Source organism: Pan troglodytes, chromosome 1 (assembly GCF_028858775.2).
Source record: "Pan troglodytes isolate AG18354 chromosome 1, NHGRI_mPanTro3-v2.0_pri, whole genome shotgun sequence".
NCBI classification, from domain to species: domain Eukaryota; kingdom Metazoa; phylum Chordata; class Mammalia; order Primates; family Hominidae; genus Pan; species Pan troglodytes.
Window position 1 is genome coordinate 117,149,196 of NC_072398.2, and position 21,264 is coordinate 117,170,459.

Genomic DNA, 21,264 nt, shown 5'->3' on the forward strand with positions numbered 1-21,264 from the left:
CCTACAATATTCAGTTCAGTAAAACAAGGTGCAAGTTTGGAGCCTAGGTGTGTAGTAAGCCATACTCTCCCTGTTTGTGTAATTACACTCCATGATGATTGTACAACAATGAAATTGCCTAAGGGCATATTTCTCAGAATATATCCCCACTGTTAAGTGACCCATGACTATACATAGGTTATGTAAAAATATTGGTAACAACTGGAACTGAATTTTGAATGAAATACATTTTTAAGTTTTATAATCACTGGCTTTTTTCTGTAATAGTGTATAAGTGCACCAATGCTTTTTATTTAACAAAAATAGAGGATAAATTTCCTGCTGAGAGTTCAAAAGTTATTCCATTTAAAACAGGACTAATTTATTGTACTATAGATGTAAATGAGCCATCTAGTATGAATATCTGCATACAGTGTCTTACAAAGAAACAAAAGAAATCAATGACTATTCTAGAAATTATTCTATGATTAATTCAAAAAGGCACAAAAGAGGCTGGGCACAGTGGCTCACACCTGTAATCCCAGCACTTTGGGAGGCTAAGGCAGGTGGATCACTTGAGGTCAGGAGTTCAAGACCAATCTGCCCAACACAGCGAAACCCTATCTCTACTAAATATACAAAAATTAGCTGGGTGTGGTGGTACATGCCTGTAATCTCAGCTACTTGGGAGGCTGAGGCAGGAGAATCACTTGAAACCGGGAGATGAAGCTTGCAGTGAGCCGAGGTTATGCCACTGCACTCCAGCCTGGGCAACAGAGCAAGACTCTGTCTCAAAAAATAATAATAATCATAATAAAAAAAAAAGGTACAGGCTGGGTGCGGTGGCTCAAGCCTGTAATCCCAGCACTCTGGGAGGCCAAGGCAGGTGGATCACGAGGTCAGGAGATCGAGACCATCCTGGCTAACATGGTGAAACCCCGTCTCCACTAAAAAATACAAAAAAAAAAATTAGCCAGGCATGGTGGCGGGCGCTTGTAGTCCCAGCTACTCGGGAGGCTGAGGCAGGAGAATGGCATGAACCTGGGAGGTGGAGCTTGCAGTGAGCCGAGATTGCGCTACTGCACTCCAGCCTGGGCAACAGAGCAAGACTCTGTCTCAAAAAAAAAAAAAAAAAAGGTACAAAAGAAAACAGTTCTGTATGTATTCCTGCCACTTGCATTGTAGCATACACTAACAAAAGCAAGATTTTTTTTTTTAAATGTAAAGTAAGGCCCAATTTTCAAAAGCAATTACCAAATTACCAAAGATAAAATACCTAGGAACAATCTTCACAAGAAATGTGTTACACCTAAATGAAGACAACTTTAATACTGTCCTAACAGACACAAAAGAGACTTGAATAAATGGAAAGACATACCAGGATTTGGTTAGCAAGACTCCTCATCATAAAGTTATCAGTTTTCTCTATACTATAATTCATAAATTTAATGAGACCCCACTAAAAATCATCAACAGGAATTTATTAACAGACAAGCTGATTATAAAATTATGTGAAAAAAAATAACCAGGAAAACTATGAAGAAGAAGATCCTTAATAATTGAAATAGAACGTTATTGGTGACTTAATAGAATAACACAGAAAATAAAGAAAATCCAGAAGAACACCAAAAATACACATGGGAATTGAGAATCTGGCAAAGGTGCCATCTCAAATCGTTATATATATAAAAAACAAAATATTCAATAAATTGTGTATTAACAAATGAGTAGTCATATGGCAAAAGTACTTGAAGAAAATATGGGAGAATTTCTTTACGATCTTCAAGTGTATATGATGTTGCTAACTACAACTCAAAATCCAGAAGCCATTTTAAAAATGATAAATTCAACTTGATTAAAAAGTAAAAGTGTGCACTAAAAATCACTATAAAGAAAAAAGATAAAAAAATACTGGGAATATATTTGTTTTTTTATATCATAGCCAATTTCCACAAAACATTACATCAACAACTTAATGTGGGAAAAAAGATATATGTGTGTGTATATATATGTGTGTGTGTGTGTATATATATATATATATATATATATATATATACACAAAGAAACTGCAAAAAAAGCAAAAGAAAATGATTCTTAAATGAAAATATATTCTCCACCTTAAGAAAAAGCCAATATGCTGATATACTGCAATCGCTGATTAAAATGATAAATGCACATATTATCCAATCCAGCGATTCTATTTCTGAAAATTTATTTCACCAATATACTTATATGCCTGCAAGATAACTGAAATATCTATCATGATGGCACTGGTTAAGTAAAATATGGTATGCCTGTAAAAGGGAATTCTGTAGCTATAAAAAATATTGAGGAAGTTCGGGCTGGGTGTGGTGGCTCACGCCTGTCATCCCAGCACTTTGGGAGGCTGAGGCGGGTGGATTGCTTGAGGCCAGGAGTTCAAGACCAGCCTGACCAACATGGAGAAACCCTGTCTCTATTAAAAATACAAAATCAGCCAGGCATGGTGGCACATGCCTGTAATCCCAGCTACTCAGGGCGCTGAGGCAGGAAAATCACTCGAACCCAGGAGGCGGAGGTTGCGGTGAGCTGAGATCATACCATTGCACTCCAGCCTGGGCAACAAGAGCAAAACTCCATCTCAAAACAAACAAACAAATATATATATATATATATATATATATATATTTCTCTCTCAGAGAGAGGAAGATCTATATTTTGATATGAAAATATCTCCAATTAAGTAAAAAAAAATCAAGTGCAAAAAATGTGTCTAATATTCTATCTTCAGAGTAAAAAGTAAAGGAAATAAAATATCTTTGCATTTGGCTTCTCTCTACATAAAGAAATTCTGAAGGATACAGTTTTTGAAAAATTCTAGAAAGAAACACAAACAACTAAAAGTGGCGATTACATGTTTGCAGGAGAGGGAAAATTTGCCCACCAGAAGAGAGATGGGAATGAGAAGTATTTTCACTGTATACTTTTCTATGTGTGAATACACTTTTGGTCTATATGCATATATCACCTTATACATAGAGTAAATTGAAAACAAAAAAGTAAAAACAAACAAAATCTAGTATATGCTCCCTGTCTCAAAGAATATTTGATATTTAGGGATTGCTAGTAAAATGAGCATAAATGCATATTTCCCCATCAGAATGGAACCACCAGAAATAAACAGATCAATCAACTGAGAGAGAACTCAACCTCAGCCTGAAGCAAAGTAGTAGGAAGAGGCAGAACTGTTACAGTTAGCCCTTGACCTGGGAAACTGGTGGGACATGCAGGCAAAGATCTAAGGCTTAGAAATATGGTGACCAAAACACACATTGTGATGACTCTAACAATGGGGTTATGGGACTTGAGAGTTTCCTGGAATGTTTACCAATGGCCAGAGAAGTTAAGTCAGGATAAAAAAATACTGTTCCACATACCTAAACAAGCACACACAGTAAAATAATCCAAGGAACTGTAAGTAGGATAAACTCAAAGAAATTCATACCTACATACATCATAATTAAACTATCAAAAGATAAAGAATCTTGAAGGCATCAAGAAAGAAGCAATGTATCACATATAAGGGAACCTCAATAAGATTAACAGCATATTTCTCATTAAAAACCATGGATATCAGAAAGCAGTGGGATGATATATTCAAAGTGCTGAAAGAAAAAGACTGTCAATGAAATATCGAAACTAGTATTCTAAGCCATCTTTACCATATGGTTAGAAGAGACAAAAATTTTGTTTCCTTCTGAAATGATCCATTCTAGGACTGGACATGTCTTATTAATTAAAAGTTCATGGTATAGTAGTGATTTTAGAGTTTGATGAATACTCATGTACTCTCCTATATTTCCCAGCCTCCCTTGAAGTCACAGAGACCATTTAATAATTCTGGTCAATATACTGCGAGGGACAGTGATGTGTGTTGCTTCCAGACTGAGCTAGTGAAAGCTGCTGTATGACCCTTCAAGTCTGTCCCTCTTCCCTGTACTGTGGAGGCCTTGGAGGCCAGGTGTTTCAAACCACATATCTAAAACACAGAGAAAGGTAGCCCAACACATATTCGACTTTATTTGAGTGACAAAATCAGTGTTATATTAAGCTCTGAGATTTGAGGTTTAATTAGCTGCTATAGCTTGAAGTTTGACTGCACCAAACCACATGTTAAAATGTGATCTCCAATGTTGGAGGTGAGGCCTAATGGGAGGTGTTTGGGTCCCTGGATCTTCTTCACTTTTCACCATGAGTGGAAACAGCCTGACGCTCACACCAGAGGCAGATGCTGGCACCGTGCTTCCTGTACAGCCTATAGAACTGTGAGCCAAATATACCTCTTTCGAAAAATAAATTACTTAGTCTCAGGTATTCTTTTATAGCAACATAAATGAACTACGATAACAGCTATCACCAGAATCGTAGCTTGTCCTAACCAGTACAGTTTCTCAAAGGAACAAACTAACAATGAACTGGAATTAATTTCTACTCAACCACTGATTTCTAGAATAAAGAACAATTCTCCTTTTTACAGGACAATTCTTCAAATACTTAAAGACTGTTTCTCCTTAGTTTTCTTCTTCCCATTAACCTCATTCCTTAATAATCAGCCTACTAGTAGGGTACTCTCCTATTTTAATTTAGTCAAACTCTGATACCTGGGAAGGCAAATTATCAAACTTTACTGACACAAAGCTCTAAGGCAATACAAATACTTCTCTGGCATTCTATTCTCTTTGACACTAACAAGGATGAATTTCTCACCAGTGTGGATGGCCTTTTACATTTTTTTCACAGCCTTCTCAGAGTAGGCTCCAGCATAACTACATCCCTTCTAACAAACAATACTCAAAGCTCTTTCCAAGGGATGGTTCAAAAGCAGTGTCAATGTCCACAGCAGAATGATGGCCATACCACTCAGTTCAAAAGCAGTGGGAATGCCCACAGAAGAATGATGGCCCCATCACTCAACAGTCCAGGGTTGCATCTCTCATCAGGCCTTACTGCATCCTAAGGTAGAACCTTACACCATCAGTATCCTCCCCTGAAGCTATGAAAATAGGCAGATATTTTCATTTCATTCATTCCCCCACCTTATAGAGGTAAGACTTGGCTAATTAAAAAAATACAAAAGCAGGTAAATGTAAATTGTTTATTTTAGAGGCCATTAGTTGCTTTTCTGTGAAGCAACAAGAAATCTTACTGACCAGGCTAATTTTTTTATGTTATGCTAATGTTGTATCCCTTCCATATTCTGTGTTTCATGGAATATCAAGATGCCAAACAACCAGATAAAACTGACAACATAAACCACAACATCAGAGCTAGCAAGAGATGGGAGAATAAAATGGCTTGAATTACTAGGATGCAGAACTAAATGCTTGGAATGAAGCTAGTCTTACTATCTTTAATTTTATAAAATCCCCTGAACACTAAGAATGGATTTATAACTTAAGACAATGCCCTGGATGGAAAATGGATAAGGATGATTTCATACCCCGAGTGCCTGGTGGGCAAGAGCACTTGAAATGGTTCACAAGGTCAATACAGGTGCCTCCATTCTGGCAGGGCTGATTCTGGCACTCATCCACTTCATACTCACAGTTGACACCCTGATAGCCTGGGACACACTGCCATGAGGAAACAAAAAGGACAAGAAATATTGGACCATTACTGGAAACAGACCATGAGAGCTAGTGAGATCTGGAACATTTCTGTGACTGTCTCCCACCTCCTCACTTAGCTTTTGCATGTTTTCTCTGGAACCATCACACTCTCTACTAATCATTCTATGCAGGGACAGAAAACCTGCAGCTTACTGGCATTTACCTACTCCTCTTCCAGTTGAAAAAGGCACTTTAAAGGGAAGGCAAGGACTGAATACAATGAAGGATATTTCAGATTTGACTTGTGTGCAAACCTTTTGTTCCTCCTGGGTACAGGTTTCCTCATCTTTAAAATACACATTCCTCCGTATGTGATGAGGACCCTATGACTCAGTCAAAAGGCATATGTGGATGGTAGTACAGACATGCAATTATTGATCTCCAGGTTTAGGAAATTGCATCTATGTGTGAGAAACTGGTTGAGATAGGCTTAGGGGTAGAGGGAGGTGGGGCTGGCTGGCTGGCTGTGGTGGCTGTAGGGGTTGGAAGGATTTCAGGGCTGACCAAGAAAAAAGATATGGCTGTGAGGTGGCTTTATTTGGACACTTTGACAGGTTTGCACCTGGGAGAAGTCCCAAATAGCATGAGACCTTCCAGAGGGGTGGGTGAATAAGGGGAAGACAGCAAGTAAACTCTGGGAAAGAAGGATCAGAGAAGGAGTCTAGGTGATGTCACTCAACAGCCAGTGGCAGGAATCTCTGGGTCAGAGAGCTCTAAAGGCCAGCATCAGTCTGGGGTCTGTATGGCCCCAGGGTATATCTTGTCCTACTTATACTATGGCTAGCAGATTTTGGCTGCAGTTTTACAGGCTATGCAAAGCAGGCAAGCTCTAAATAGCTAAAAATCTGCTTATTTGGGGGCTATGTTTAAAACAACTAGATGTGTCAAAATTTGGGTTTGGCACTGGTAGGCTTTTGAGCTAATGAGACCCAGCCCCAGCCTGCTGTGAAGAAATAAACAACCTAGGGGCCAAAATACAGAAGCTATCGTTGGCTCATTTATATAACAATGGAGAAGCAAAGCTTTTCTCAGTGTTGCTTGATGGTTTGAATTGGTATCAAATTAATGTCTCAGGCATTTTGCTAATATCTTGCTTGCTCTAACCATTATCAGCCCAGACATTAAAATAGTGACATGTACCTTGAAGACACATACTTCCTCAAATATATACATGTAACGTTTAGCATGATGCTATGGGGAACAGGATGAGCAACATTTTTTTTTTTTTGAGAGAAAATTGCTAGTTGACTGATTAATGACTAAATACAAAGGTGACAGGGGCCAAAGGGACACTCCACAAAGCAGTTTTTCCTATCTCAGCTGCTATTCAGGGAAGTGTGGACTGCTATGTTGGGTGGGCCTGTAAAATGCACTCTGGTAGTGACTCTTGGCTCTGAATCCTAAAAGCAAGCCTAAGGAGCTGGGATGGTTCCAGACGCCTATAAAAATATCATACTAGGGACCTGTTAACTTATTGCACAGAGAGGCTGAAAGAAACAGTGGTAAACATTATGACGGGGATTGGTAAAAATCTATAAACTATCAATATAAGCTTATATATCAGTGCTCAAACAGTTGTACAATCTCCTGGGAGGTCCACGACCTCTGCTTGCTCAGTGTCCTCACCTCACATCTGTATCCACCAATGAAGTCACTGCATGTTGCCCCGTGCTGGCAGGGGTTGGACGCACACTCATCGAGTTGCTCCTCACAGTAGCTCCCAGTATAGCCCAGGGGGCACTGACAGTAATGCGTGTTGCCAGCATTGATGCAGACACCTGAGTGCTGGCACAAGTGTTCAACAAGCACACCTGGGAAACCCAGTGAGGGAGAAATGTCATAGAAGAACATGTGACACATGGGGTTCAAATCAACCAATGAGCAAGTAAATCTAAACTGGCTGACACATCAAATCTTATTCTTAGCCAGTTCTTCACAACCCTCAGTACCAGATGCATATTAAAAATAAACCCTGAAAGTGGAATATACCTTAGTTTCATTTCAAATACATTCTTCTCGGAATCTCTGAACCTATTCCTCTACCCTTACACCTTCTGTCTTGAGACCTTTCCCCAGAGCCCTGTCCACCCACTACTATCTGCCCTTCCCTCTTATCCCACAAAAAAATGATACCTTCTCTAAATGCCACTGGACAGTCAATACTGCAGTGAATGACCTGAGCCCAAGGGAGCAAAGCTTACCTCTCCTGGAGGCTGCTATGTCACAAGAGACATTGGGCACGTCACAATAGGCACCAGCCCATCCAGATGGACATAGGCACTGGGACTCTGCTTTTTTCTGAACGCAAGTACCTTTGTTTTTACATGGAGACCGACTGCAGAGGTTCACCAGGGTCTGAAACAGAGGCAGGGGTGTACATACATCAAAATTCAAATACTAGAAATGAAGAAAAGAAGTTATATTGTGTTACAAGAAATCAAAGAAAAGCAAACTGATTAAAAAGAAAAAGAGCCTTCATCTAGTAAAAGAGCCCTTAAACTAGATTCAGTGTTCCGAGGTACACCTAACCATTTTTACGTACCGTTAAGTCTTCACTTAATGTCATCATTAGGTTCTTGGAAACTGTGACTTTAAGGACAACGATATATAACGAAACCAATTTTACCACAGTCTGATTGATATAAAAAAGAGTTAAGTTCCTCTACTTATTTCTGGTTAAAAAAAAAAATCACTAAACTTCAAATTAACACCCACTTCTGACATTAAACATTAAAATAAACAAGCTATACATTCATTTAAGAAATATTAATAAAAACAAGATAATTATTTATCCAATTTTTGGTGAATCCATGAGTAATAGCAGTCCTAGTGGTGGCAGGTCAAGTCAAGGAATAAATGTTTGCAAAGCAAAACTGTCAGCACCTCTTACCACCACACAGCTCAGAAAGCAACACTAACCAATATGGCAGGCTTGCTGGGTGGTTTTGTACCACATTGTTTATTGTTGTGCACTCATATGATTATCATAGGCTTTATGGGTTTTCATTTTATAATAATTGGTATATTCATTCTTTTTTTTTTTTTTGAGACGGAGTCTCACTCTGTTGCCCAGGCTGGAGTGCAGTGGTGCTATCTCTGCTAACTGCAATCTCTGCTTCTCAGGTTCACGCCATTCTCCTGCCTCAGCCTCCCGAGTAGCTGGGACTACAGGCACCCGCTACCACTCCTGCCTAATTTTTTGTATTTTTAGTAGAGGTGGGGTTTCACCGTGTTAGCCAGGACGGTCTTGATCTCCTGACCTCGTGATCCACCTGCCTCGGCCTCCCAAAGTGCTGGGATTACAGGTGTGAGCCACCATGCCTGGCCCCATTCATTTATTTTCTAACTCACTTACTCCAGTTCAGGTTCATGAGTGGCCAGAGCCTATTCTGGCACAATGGGACAATGTAGACATGTCCACTTCACCCAACATACATGACTTTGAGTTGTGGAAAGAAACTGGAGTCCCTGGAGAAAACCCACACAGACATGGGGAGAACATGCAAACCCCACACAGATAGCAGCTCTGGCCAAAAACAGATTTTTCCCCCACTCAATGTTGTAACAAAATGACACCAAAGGAAACAAAGTTACTTGAGGGCCTGCTGTAGTCTAATTCCTCTTAGGTCTTCTATTTAAAAAGTTCTTACCAAAAGTTTAAAAATTCAGGGAAACCCAACAGGTTAAGCTATTCCCAATGCTCTAGACATGATTTGCCTACATGTATAGCCACCCTGTAATGCTAGAAAGAAAGAGTTAAAGCTGTCAGACAGGTTCATACTTTCTGTGCTAATCCTGTGTGAGAAATCCACATGGGTCTTGACCAAATCTATCTTTGGTGAATATGGGTAAAAGGACTTAATGCCTGTTAATAAGCCTAAAACCGCTTAAGAGCTTATTTCTAAGGAAGGCAATCAGACTTATGAAAAATCTGAAGCAAAGAGTGCACAAGGACTGGCACCTTTCATCTTAATTCATACACGGAGTGGCTTGGCCCCTTGAGGAGAGGAAGGCCAAATTCACAATATAGACAGTTTGCTGGAGGAAGGGAGGAGTGCTTCACCAGCACTTCCAATCTACACTGTGAGAACAAATAGGAGCCCAACCAAAAATGCTCTCGTGATCCATGGAATCAGCAACAAGCTGCTTAATTTTGTGGAGGTGGGTGCTCACATGTCTAATATAGCCTAAGCCTTACTTAAGTGCGCCCTGTAAGTCAAGTTAAGTTTGGCCATTTATTCCTATGTTCTTTGGAGTTATTATTCTATCACTATTAAAGAGGTAGAATAACATTAAATTAAACACAGTGCTGTTTGGTATGCAACTTTGGAAAAGTTACTTTGCCCCTCTGGGGCTGTTTTGCCTTCCATGAAATCGAAGGTTAGATTAGTTGCCTATAAGGGCTCTTTCCATTCTAAAATTTAATGGAAGTGTGTATTTACATATTTGAACTTAAAAGATATGTAAATTGTTTGGTTTGAGAATGTTACCACATTGCAAGATACAACAATTATCATTATTAAACACTTAGATGTTGCATCTGACCTTTAAAAGGTTATTTTGATTATTCTCTATTTTCTTCAGTTCTTTTTGTGCTTCCAATGTAAAAAAAAAAAAAAACAAAAAACACAAAACAAAAATCTGTGTTTATTTCCCACATGTATTTTTCTGCAGTTCTTGGTTAGCCTCTTTTCAAGATCTTATGTTTGTGAATCTATATCATATTGCCAGCACCATTTTGGAATCTGCAAGTTATTAAGAAGTTACCTAGATTATCTCAGGGACATCCCTGAGATCCACAATTTGCTCTTTTAGAAGGAACTTATTCAGACTAGAAAGTGAACAGGTGTAATATTCAGCTGCTCTAGGGGAGCTGAGTGAATGGGAAGGAAGTCAATTACCTGACAGTTTTTCCCAGTGTAGCCCAGGGGGCAGCTGCAGCGGTAGGTACCCAGGCCATCAACACACGTTCCCTCATTGAGGCATGGATGAGAGCTGCATTCATTGATCTCATGGAGGCAGAAGGATCCAGTGAAACCCACAGGGCACAAGCAAGAGAAGGAGTTAATCCCATCAACACATGTGCCACCATTGAAACAGGAGCTAAGAAGCAAACAGAGCAACATCAGCTATGTATCTGGTGCCTGTGACTTACTACTACAAAGTAAGATTTCTGGAATCTAAGATCATACAGAGGCAAATACCTCTGAGCAACCTATATCCCTTAAACTTTCTTACAAGCTAGATTGGGTGCCAGAAGCTCTGAGGTGCCCACTTCCTTTCTATAATCAAAGGCTTAGAAGTATTTAAAAGACTGAGCTTACTATAGATACCTACAGAAAATGAAGTTTTCTAGGTTTTACCCAGTCCTTCTGTAGTTTTCCCATGTATCACATTTCATTTTATCTCTAAGTCAATTTAATTTATTTGAAAAGTCCTATTCACTATAGATTATTTATAAAAGACAAATAGAACAAACATGCTCATAATATTATAAAAAGAAATGAAACAAAACTCCCAGAAATTACTTAAAGACTAGTAACAATTCCAATCTCTGCAGAAAAACTGGAATTTTTGGATTTTTGAAATGAATGAGAGGCCAAGGGAAGAACAGAACAAAATGATAGCTCTTTCTGTTCCCTAAGCAAGAAATAATAAACCATCCCTATAAACTTTGCAACCTCTGACCTTTAACTTTCTATTATATATGTTTATCAGGAACCAGTAACTGGGCAATAGGAGATGACTGTGGACTGGGATCCATGTGGACACCTCATCCCTGCTCCACAATTCTAGCATTGTGCTCTGAAGTTTCCTTCCCTTTCTCCCTTTCTCTCGTAAGATGCTGATGCCCGAGTGACTGGTTGCTCACCTCTCAGTGCACTCATTGATGTTGTTCTCACAATGGACTCCATCAAATCCTGCCTGGCACTTGCAAGTGTAACTGTTGACGTAGTCAGAGCAGGTCCCTCCATTCTTACAGGGTTCACTCAGACACTCATTCATGTCTGTCTGGCACTTATCCCCAGTGAAACCCGGAAGGCAGAGGCAGGAGAAAGTATTCACTCCATCCACACAGGAACCTCCATTCTGGCAAGGATCTAAGCCATTACAAAAGAATTAGACCTCTGAAGAGTAGCATCAATTTAATCTTAGATTCATAAAAGTGAATGACCTGAACTAAGTCATGCTGGGGGCAGCATAATTCTGACTTTTTCATTCAATTTTGCCAACTCCCTCATTTATGAAAATGAATTCAACAATACTTGCTTGAAGTTTTTAACCTGTTTATTAATTGGAATAAACTTCATCTATGTCACCACCAACAGTTTTGTAAAATTAATAGTCATAAAACTTGCATTGGTCCCTCACACATTTGGAAATCAAATATGTGCCCCAATACACAGAATATCAATCAATATTTTCAAAAGGTATATGTGATTGTGGAGTGTGTGGGGGAGGACAAAATACACATATTCATGTTTTTCCAGGCATATTAACTATATAATCTTCTCTCTCCCTTTCATTTCCATCTCCTCTCTCTCTCTTTTTCTCTCTCTCTTTTAGATTTCAGTAGCCTTATGAAACACAGTTTAAATAAAAATTGAAATATCACATAGCTTGATCTTGGAACACTTTATACTCATAGTAAGGAACCAACAAATTTTAAGCTACAGTCATGCCACGGCACTCTACAATTATATGCCACACAAATCAGAACAAGAAAAATAAGCTGTAGCTATGGCTCTTAAGGAACTTAAAAATATAATTGCAAAGACAGGTCATACATGTAAAATGAAAACTAAATACTAAACTAAAGGGTAATGTGACCTTTATTTTATTAGCGAAACATTTAATATACTTTATTCATCTCTTGAAATAATTCCCTTATAAGACTCATCTGCAATCTCTATTAAAGCAATTGTAAAAATTGTTTCAGTTTTTCTTAATCACAGTACACAGCTACTATAATTTCCATAGCATCTTTCAGGAAACTCACCATCCATAATTTACTGAATTATTTTAAACTCATTGTAAATATTGTTGGTCCCACTTCATACAGAAAAATTTAAAAATACTCAATATTTTGAATGACATGTTACTTAATGTGAGAAAGGAATACAAACAGCTTGATCTCACTCCCTAAAGTTCTCCATCAATTGTGCCTTGGATACTTTTTCACTATTTGTAATACATCATTAAAATTATTTGTCCATATGTCTTTTTTTTTTTTTTTTGATGAAGTCTCACTCTGTTGCCCCGGCTGGAGTGCAGTGGCACAATCTTGGCTCACTGCAACCTCCGCCTCCCGGGTTCAAGAGATTCTCGTGCATCAGCCTCCCCAGTAGCTGGAATTACAGGTGCCCGCCACCACGCCTGGCTAATTTTTGTATTTTTAGTACAGACCAGGTTTCACCATGTGGCCAGGCTGGTCTTGAACTCTGTCTATATGTCTTTCTTCCCTAATAGACTATGAGCTTCATGAAAATAGAAACTAAAACTTATTTATCTTATCACTGCCGGCATCTAGCATGGTGGCCTCTATATGATAATCTGAAGTTATATATCCTGTAAATTAAGGTGCCATTATTAATGCATTGTGATAATCTCATTTGAAGTTAAATCACTATACAAGTAACTAAGGATCGGTCAGTACATACATGTAATAAAACTATTAAGGCTGGGGGAAGAACCACCAGAAAGAAGTAGGCAGAATAATCCCTAGAGGTTTCACTGGGCTGAGAACAGCTCATGTTTATTCAATAAGAATGAAAAAAACCACGTGGCAGTAAGTAGAGTCCTGAGGGACCCCTGTTGTAGTAGTGAGCCATATTAGCCCTCAACTAAAGACTACTTTGGAACCAATTAACAAACCTTGAAGTAAGACTCTGAAGGATTGAACTGTGTCCAAATAATTGAATATTTGAACAAAGCTCAAAAATGTTTTTTTAAAAAAGATTTTAAAAAAAATTCAGCATGGAACAATGTAAGATGGATGTCTAGCATCCAGTAAAAAATTACCAGGCAGGCAAAGAAGCAGGAAATACATTCAAAATGAGTAGAAAAAATATGAACAGAAACATACTCAGGAATTTCTCATATGGTAGAAAAGTAGGTAAGGACAATAAAATATGGTCAATTATTATCAACTAGAAAACAACGATACTCAATATATTCAAGAAGGAAATAAAAGCATGAACATGACAAAGAGGGAGGTAACGTTAAAAGAAAGACTTGAATTAAACTTCCACATATAAAAACATAATATCTGAGGGAAAAATATACTAAATGAGATTAACAGTAAATGAGAAACTATAGAGGAAACAATTAGTAAACTTGAAAGTATAACAAGATAACTTCAAATAGTAAAATAATCCAAAATAAAACACTAAGTGGAAAAAACACTGAAAAATAAATAAATCAACCTTGCAGCCTAATAAATGCATAATGAACATTATAAAAGGGAGACGCAAAAACTTTTGAAAAAAATAATGGCTAAATATTTACCAAATAATGGTTAAAATATTTTCCAGACTTGGACCCATAACCAAAAATATCAGTAAACTCCAAACAGAAGAAACATAAAGAACACTACACCAGGCTAGGCATGGTGGCTCACGCTGTAATCCCAGCACTTTGGGAGGTCCAGGTGGACGGATAACAAGATCAGGAGATCAAGACCACCCTGGCTAACACGGTGAAACCCCATCTCTACTAAAAATACAAAAAATCAGCTGGGCGTGGTGGCGGGCACCTGTAGTCCCAGCTACTCGGCAGGCTGAGGCAGAAGAATGGCGCAAACCCAGGAGGCGGAGCTTGCACTGAGCCAAGTTCACGCCACTGCACTCCAGCCTGGGCGACAGAGCGAGACTCTGTCTAAAAAAAAAAAAAAAAAAAAAAAAAAAGACCACCACACCAACAGGCATTATAATCAACTTGGTAAAAATCAGTGGAAAGAGGATATCTTAAAAGCAGCCACAGGAGAGAGAATTATATATAAAGGAACAGATAAAAGAATTGTGGAATAACAGCAGATTTCTCCTCAGAAATAATGCAAGGTAGAAGATAATAGGATAGCTTTAAAGTGCTGAAAGAGAAAGTCAATTTAGAATTCTCCTCCCTGTGAAAATATCTTTGAAAACTAAAGCAAAATAAAAACCTTTCTGACACACAAAAACAGAAAGACTTCATCACCAGGAGACAAAGACTACACAAAATATTCAAGGGATTTTTTCAGACAGAAGGAAAATGATACCTGATGGAAACACAAATCTACATAAAAGAATAAAGACCAACAAGACTTGAAAATACGTAGGTAACTTAAAGACTTTTAAATTATTTTTCAAATATCTTGAAAAAAATTGACCTTTTAATTACATATTTGATGGGTTTAATGCTACATACATTTTATAACAACAATAGAAGAGAGGCCAGGAGGAATGTAAATGTGAGTGTACAGCTCTTCTCCTCTATATGAAGTGGTACGATTGAAGGTACATTATAATAAGTTAAAGCTGCACACCAGTAATCCCTACAATAACTACTAAAAAATATGTAACCAATATGGTAGTGAATATAGATAAAGTTTTGAAATTTATGTATGTAGATAAAATGTAATCATAAAAATACTCAATTATTTCAAAAGATGTCAGAAAAAGGAAAATGGAAACAATACACAGAAAGAACAAAGATAAAGCAAACAGCAAGATGGCATATTTTGAAGCCAGCCATATAAAAACTACATTAAATTTAAACAGTCTAAATACCTGAATTAAAAGATAGATACCATCATACTGGAGAAAAAAAGACAAGACCCAATATACGCTCTCTACAAGAAACTCATTTTAGAGAAACAGGCCAGAAGTAAACACACTCTAATAATAAAAAAAAGCTAGAGTAGCTATATCAGTATCAGGCAAAGTAGACTTCAGAGACAGAAATATGACGAGTTTAAAAAGGCCATTTCAAAATGATAAATGGGTCAATTCCTCAAAAGGACATAAGAACCCTAAATGTTTATGCACTTAAGATTAGAGTTTCAAAATTCATTAAGCCAAAACAAATAGAATTACTAGAGAAACAGATGAATATACAATGATAGTAAAAGATTTCAATACTCTTGAATAAGAAGTAAACAGAAAGCCTCCTTATCATATTCTATGAATAATAAGTAGACAGAAAGTCATAGAGGGCATAAAAGACCTGAATAACACTACCCTATCCAATTTGAATTAATAACATTTATAGAACACTGTATGAAAAAAATCTGCAAAACAGACATTCTTCCCTTTCAAAGAAAGAAGAGACAAATTACCAATAGTAGAAACAAGAGAAGGAAACCATCACAGATCTAATAGACTATTAAAGCACAGTAAGGAAATGTTATAAAACAAATTGATGTTATGTCAACAAATTTGACAAAACAGGTGAATTGGACTAATTCTTTGAAAGACAGATATTACCAAAGCTCAATTAAAAACAGATAGCCCATATGGCACTATATGTATTAGGAAAACCAAACTTGTAGTTAAAAACTTTCCCAGAAAGAAGGTTCCATGTCTATATATTTGGAAGAAAACACACCAGTTCTACACAAACTCTCCCAGAAAGTAGAAAGAAACACTTCCTGATATGTTCTATGAGGACAGCATTGCCCTCCTATCACAACCAGACAATGGTAGTCCGAGAAACCTGGAGAACAATATCCTTCATGAACACAGATATAGAAATCCTTAACAACATTTTGGCAAATCAAATCCAATAATACATAAAAGGAATAACACATAATGACCAAGTGGAATATAGCCCATAAATTTAAGATTAGCTTTTAACATTTGCAAAATGTTAAATAAAGTTGATGACAATTTACTTACATTAAAAGACCAAAAAATAATATCACCATGTCAACAGATGTAGAGAAATCAATTGCACACCAAAAAATCAACATTCATTCATTATAAAAATACAAAAAGACCTCTTAAAAACCAGAAGTACAAGGTCTCTCAATTTGATAAAGGGCCTTTATGAAAACCTATAGGTAACATCTCACTTAATGGTAAAAGACTACATACTTTTCCCCTAGGATCAAAAACAAGGTAAGGCTTCTCTCACCACTTCTATTCTGTATTTATTGAAGATCTTAGTACAATAATACTAAAATAAATAAAAGGCATACAGGGTTGAAAAGAAATTAAAAGGCATAAGGGTTATTTATAGACAGGATGATTGTATCTGTAGAAAATCCTAAGAATCTAAACTATCTAGAGGCTAACCTACGAACCTACAACTAATAAGAAGTTAGTTTAGTACAGTAAGAAAACAAAATTAAACTTGACTTTTAAGTCACACAATATGTAAAAATTAACTCAAAACAAATCATAGGCCAAAATGTAAGAGCTAAAATTACACAACTTTTAGAAGAAACCACAGTAGATAAACCTCAAGTTTGGATTAGGTGAAGATTTGTTAAACAAGATACATGAAGCATGAACTATAAAGGAAAAACATGCATACACTGAATTTCATCAATGTTAACATTTTCCTCTTCAAAAGAAAATCAAAAGAGAAGCTATAAATTGGAGGGAAATCATTGGGAAGCAAATACCTGTCAAAGAATTCTTATTTAAAAATACAAAGAACTCTTTCAACTCAAGAAGACAACCTAATTATTTCAAATGGGCAAAAAATTTAAATAGACATTTCACCAACGAAGATAGGCAGATGGGCAAAGCACACGAAATGATGCTTAACATCATTGGCAGAGAGAATAATACAAATTAAAATCACAATGAAATACCACTCTACACCCACTAGAAGAGCTAAATTTAAATGATATCACCAAGAGTTTGTGAGCATATGGTTCAAATAGAACTTTCATACAATTCTGGTGAGAATGAAAATAGTACAACCACCTTGGAAAACATTCTGGCAATTTCTTAAAAAGTGAAACATACACTTACCACATGATTCACCGATTCTACTCCTAGGTATTTACTCAAGAGAACTAAAACCATACGTCCACACAAAGACTCATTCATAGCAACTTCATTTGTAATATCCCCAAATTGGAAAACACCCAAATGGCCATCAACCAATGAACTGTAATATGTCCATACAATGGAATACTGCAGAACAATAAACTAGAATGTACTATTGATATAAACAACATGAACGGATCTCAAATACTATGTTCATTAAAACAAGTCAGAACCTCTCCTGACTTATGCTTATCTAACTGCATTTATATAAAATGATAAAAACTGCCAACTAATAATCTATAGTGACAGAAGGTAAAACTGTGACTCCACAGGCAAGAAAGAGAGAAGGTTAAATTGCAATGGGATGAAGATAGTTTTAGGGTGACAAATATGTTTATTATTTTGGGTGATAGTTTCACTTACTATATGTCAAAATGTGCCAAATTGTACACTGAAAATATTTGCAGTTTAATGTACCTTAATTATACCTCAATAAATCTGTTTTTTAAAAAACACTATCATAGCATTGTCCTCACATTTTCAATGTTCACAAATTAAAGGGAATGCTTAAAATATATTCCACTGCCTCAACTCCCAAGGACACTAGCTTCAAAAGAAAGAGTTAAAACACTACTGTTAAATATGCTGGATAAATGACCGGTATGCCCAATGTCAGGCATGAAAGGCGGCAGCCTCCACTGGGCTCTCCTCTGCTCCCTGTGTGTTTTCCTCTCCTCTGGGGGCTTAAGAGCTGACTGGCATACTCACTGGCAAGGCAGTCATCAATGTCCTCCTCACAGTCCATACCACTGAAGCCTGGTGGACATTCACACATGTAGCTGCCCTGGGTGTTATGGCAGAGACCATGGTTCATGCAGGGCTTGGAGATACACTCGTCAATGTCAATGGTACACCGCTGACCTAGGAACACAGCGCCAATAAATGACCTAGTCCTTGGAAGCTGATTCCCACAAAAATCTACGCAGGACCTGAGCTTAGTTGGGGTGCATGGAGCTATTCCACAGACAAACTGGTTGGCCCCCTGCTTTAGGAAGTTCCAGGAAGACTTCTGTGGCCTAGGAAGTTGCTGCCAAGGTGCTTAAACTCCCTGAAGAACGAACATCATGGCTTGTGAGGCTTGGGTTGCAGCCTTCCAGCCGCTAGGGGGCCCCGAAGACAAGGACAATGGAAAGGCTTTCTAAGCCATTTCAAGTAGCAGCTCCAGTGCAAAACCTGTGTGCTCTTGACAAGATGGACAGGCCTCATAAGACCAGCAGGGCCTTCCATATGATCTGATAACCTGACCACTTTGTTTAAAGTCAGAATGCATGTTCTTGGCTTCTCCACACCCATGTTCTTACCTTGCCAGCCAGGAGCACACAAGCAAGTATAACTCTCAAAATTTGGTGACTCTTTGCAAACAGCAGCATTCTCACAAGGGTTTGGGGAACAGGGAGCCAATACTGTCTGACAATTCTTGCCTGGAAAGTAAATGACAGAGTTTATGACAGATAAACAGGTAAGAAAACGAAAATTTTCCCAAGTTGTATCCCAAGGATGTTCTCCGAATTCAAGTCAAAAATCCTGATTAAGAGGCTTTGAAAATGGAGAAGCCCATGATCTTTCCAGCATTGGCTCTGATATTGTTAACTGTGTAACCTTGGGCAAGATAGTTAGGGACCTCCTACAACTGTGATTTTATGAACTAGGCCTGTTAAATGTAGTTTCCCTACACTACTATTTCTTTTTTTTTTTTTTTTTTGAGACGGAGTCTCACTCTGACTCTCAGGCTGGAGTGCAGTGATGCGATCTCGGCTCACTGCAACCTCCACCTCCCAGGTTCATGCCATTCTCCTGCCTCCGCCTCCCGAGTAGCTGGGACTACAGGCACCCACCACCACGCCCGGCTAATTTTTTATATTTTTAGTAGAGACGGGGTTTCACCATGTTAGCCAGGATGGCTGTGATCTCCTGACCTCGTGATCTGCCTGCCTCGGCCTCCCAAAGTGCTGGGATTACAGGGTGAGCCACCGTGCCTGGCCTACTATTTCTTCTAGAGGGGAAAAAGTAACAATGTGCTATCAAGTCTTTCAGGTAACACAGTCATGCTATGGCTATTCTGCTACTCTGCACAACTTAGAGTCACTATTAACAGCTGCTATTAACAGCTCAAGACTCCAGGGAAGTAATAACTCAGCCATGCTCCTGACTGCATGCCGCAACCTGATGAAACAGGCAAAGTTATTGTCTATGTTTGTGTTTTGTTCCCTCTGAATGAGAAAAATAGATGAAGAGGAGATAAACAAGCCATAGAAATATAACCAATCACAAGAAGGCGATAATAAGCCAGTAGAAAACAAAGAATAAATGTCCCAAGCACACTCCAAACATAACAACTGAAACAAAGAACAGCTATGTGACATGCAGTCACACTCACGTCTTCTCAGTTGTAACAGCCATCGAAGGGGTGACACCTCTGAGTGAGATGTAGCGGTACTGAATGTGGGAAGTAAAAAGGCCATTAAGAGGAAAAGCTTCAGATTCAAAGAGACCTACAGGTAAATCCTAGATGTACTACTTACCTATATGACCTTGAGCAAGCAAGCTCCCTTTGCCTCAGCCTCCTCATGTGTAAAATGGCAATAGGAACTTCTACATTGTAGAATTATTGAGGAATACATTAAATAATCCAAAGTACAAAAAGTGTCTGGCACATAGTAAATTACCAATAAGTGGTGGCTGTATTATTGAAACTAAGACAAATAGCTAATGTCCTGGAAACATTCAAATGATAGACAACCATCATCTATGTGCCTGGTTCCAGCCACATACACTTAAAAAAAATTTTCTTTCAAATACTAAAGTACAATGTAGGCAAATGACTGTCCACCACTTGCATCTTAGGATGCCACAATGTTTCCTCAAAGCTCAAGATCCAGTCAGTAAAGGCAGGAAGGACAACTGAGGAGTGAGCCCTCGGAGGAGCATTACAGCCCCACAGACCTGGGCACTGAGACTCAGGCACTGACAAAGCAAGGTCAAGTATCCCCTCTGGTCCCTGCTGGTACCTCCAGGACCCACCTGTGTATGGCAGCACACAGTGGCAAGTGTAGCCACTTATGTCATCAAAGCAGGTTCCTTGGTTCAGGCATGGATTTGAGGCACATTCATCAATATTCACCTGGCAGTTATAGCCTGTAGACAAAAGGAAAAAATCAAAAACAGTAAAACTTTCTGACAGCCTCATCAATTTCTAACCAATTCTCTTTAGGGGTAAAAACTGAAAACATCAGAAATTGCATTCATTTCTTCAGGCCACTGAAATACCTGTTCATTCATTTCAGCCCCATGTCCCTGAAATACAGTCAATAAATGACAGCAATTAGTTGAAAAGATGAATGGAAAAACAGTCTATTCTAATGGTCTGAAAGCCTAATGCCCCTCCAACTACAAATAACTTCTCAATAATGAAGTTCTTGGTTCAAAAGCTTGTTGCAGGATCTATTTATTATTTATTTATTTTTGAGACAGGGGGTCTCACTCTTGTCATTCAGGCTGGAGTGCAGTTGTGTAATCATGGCTCACTGCAGCCTCGACCTCTCGGGCTCAGCAATCCCCCCACCTCAGCCTCCTGAGTAGCTAGAACCACAGGTGCATGC

General features: G+C 38.2%; 1 protein-coding gene across 4 annotated transcripts in view; it reads right to left on the reverse strand.

Moving 5' to 3' along the window:
* The window catches only part of NOTCH2 (notch receptor 2), a 226,060-nt gene that overhangs the window by 82,869 nt on the left and 121,927 nt on the right, over window positions 1-21,264 (reverse strand). For 3 of the 4 annotated variants that reach the window (XM_054668958.2, XM_054668954.2, XM_054668956.2), the window contains 8 exons: window positions 20,687-20,800; window positions 18,967-19,086; window positions 18,374-18,526; window positions 11,500-11,728; window positions 10,529-10,730; window positions 7,829-7,982; window positions 7,254-7,438; window positions 5,459-5,591 (listed from right to left, as the gene is read on the reverse strand). The exons of the other annotated variant lie outside the window; for it this stretch is intronic. In XM_054668958.2, the coding sequence (XP_054524933.1) occupies window positions 5,459-5,591; window positions 7,254-7,438; window positions 7,829-7,982; window positions 10,529-10,730; window positions 11,500-11,728; window positions 18,374-18,526; window positions 18,967-19,086; window positions 20,687-20,800 (1,290 nt within the window). The remainder of the gene's footprint in view (window positions 1-5,458; window positions 5,592-7,253; window positions 7,439-7,828; window positions 7,983-10,528; window positions 10,731-11,499; window positions 11,729-18,373; window positions 18,527-18,966; window positions 19,087-20,686; window positions 20,801-21,264) is intronic. 4 annotated transcript variants of the gene reach the window in all.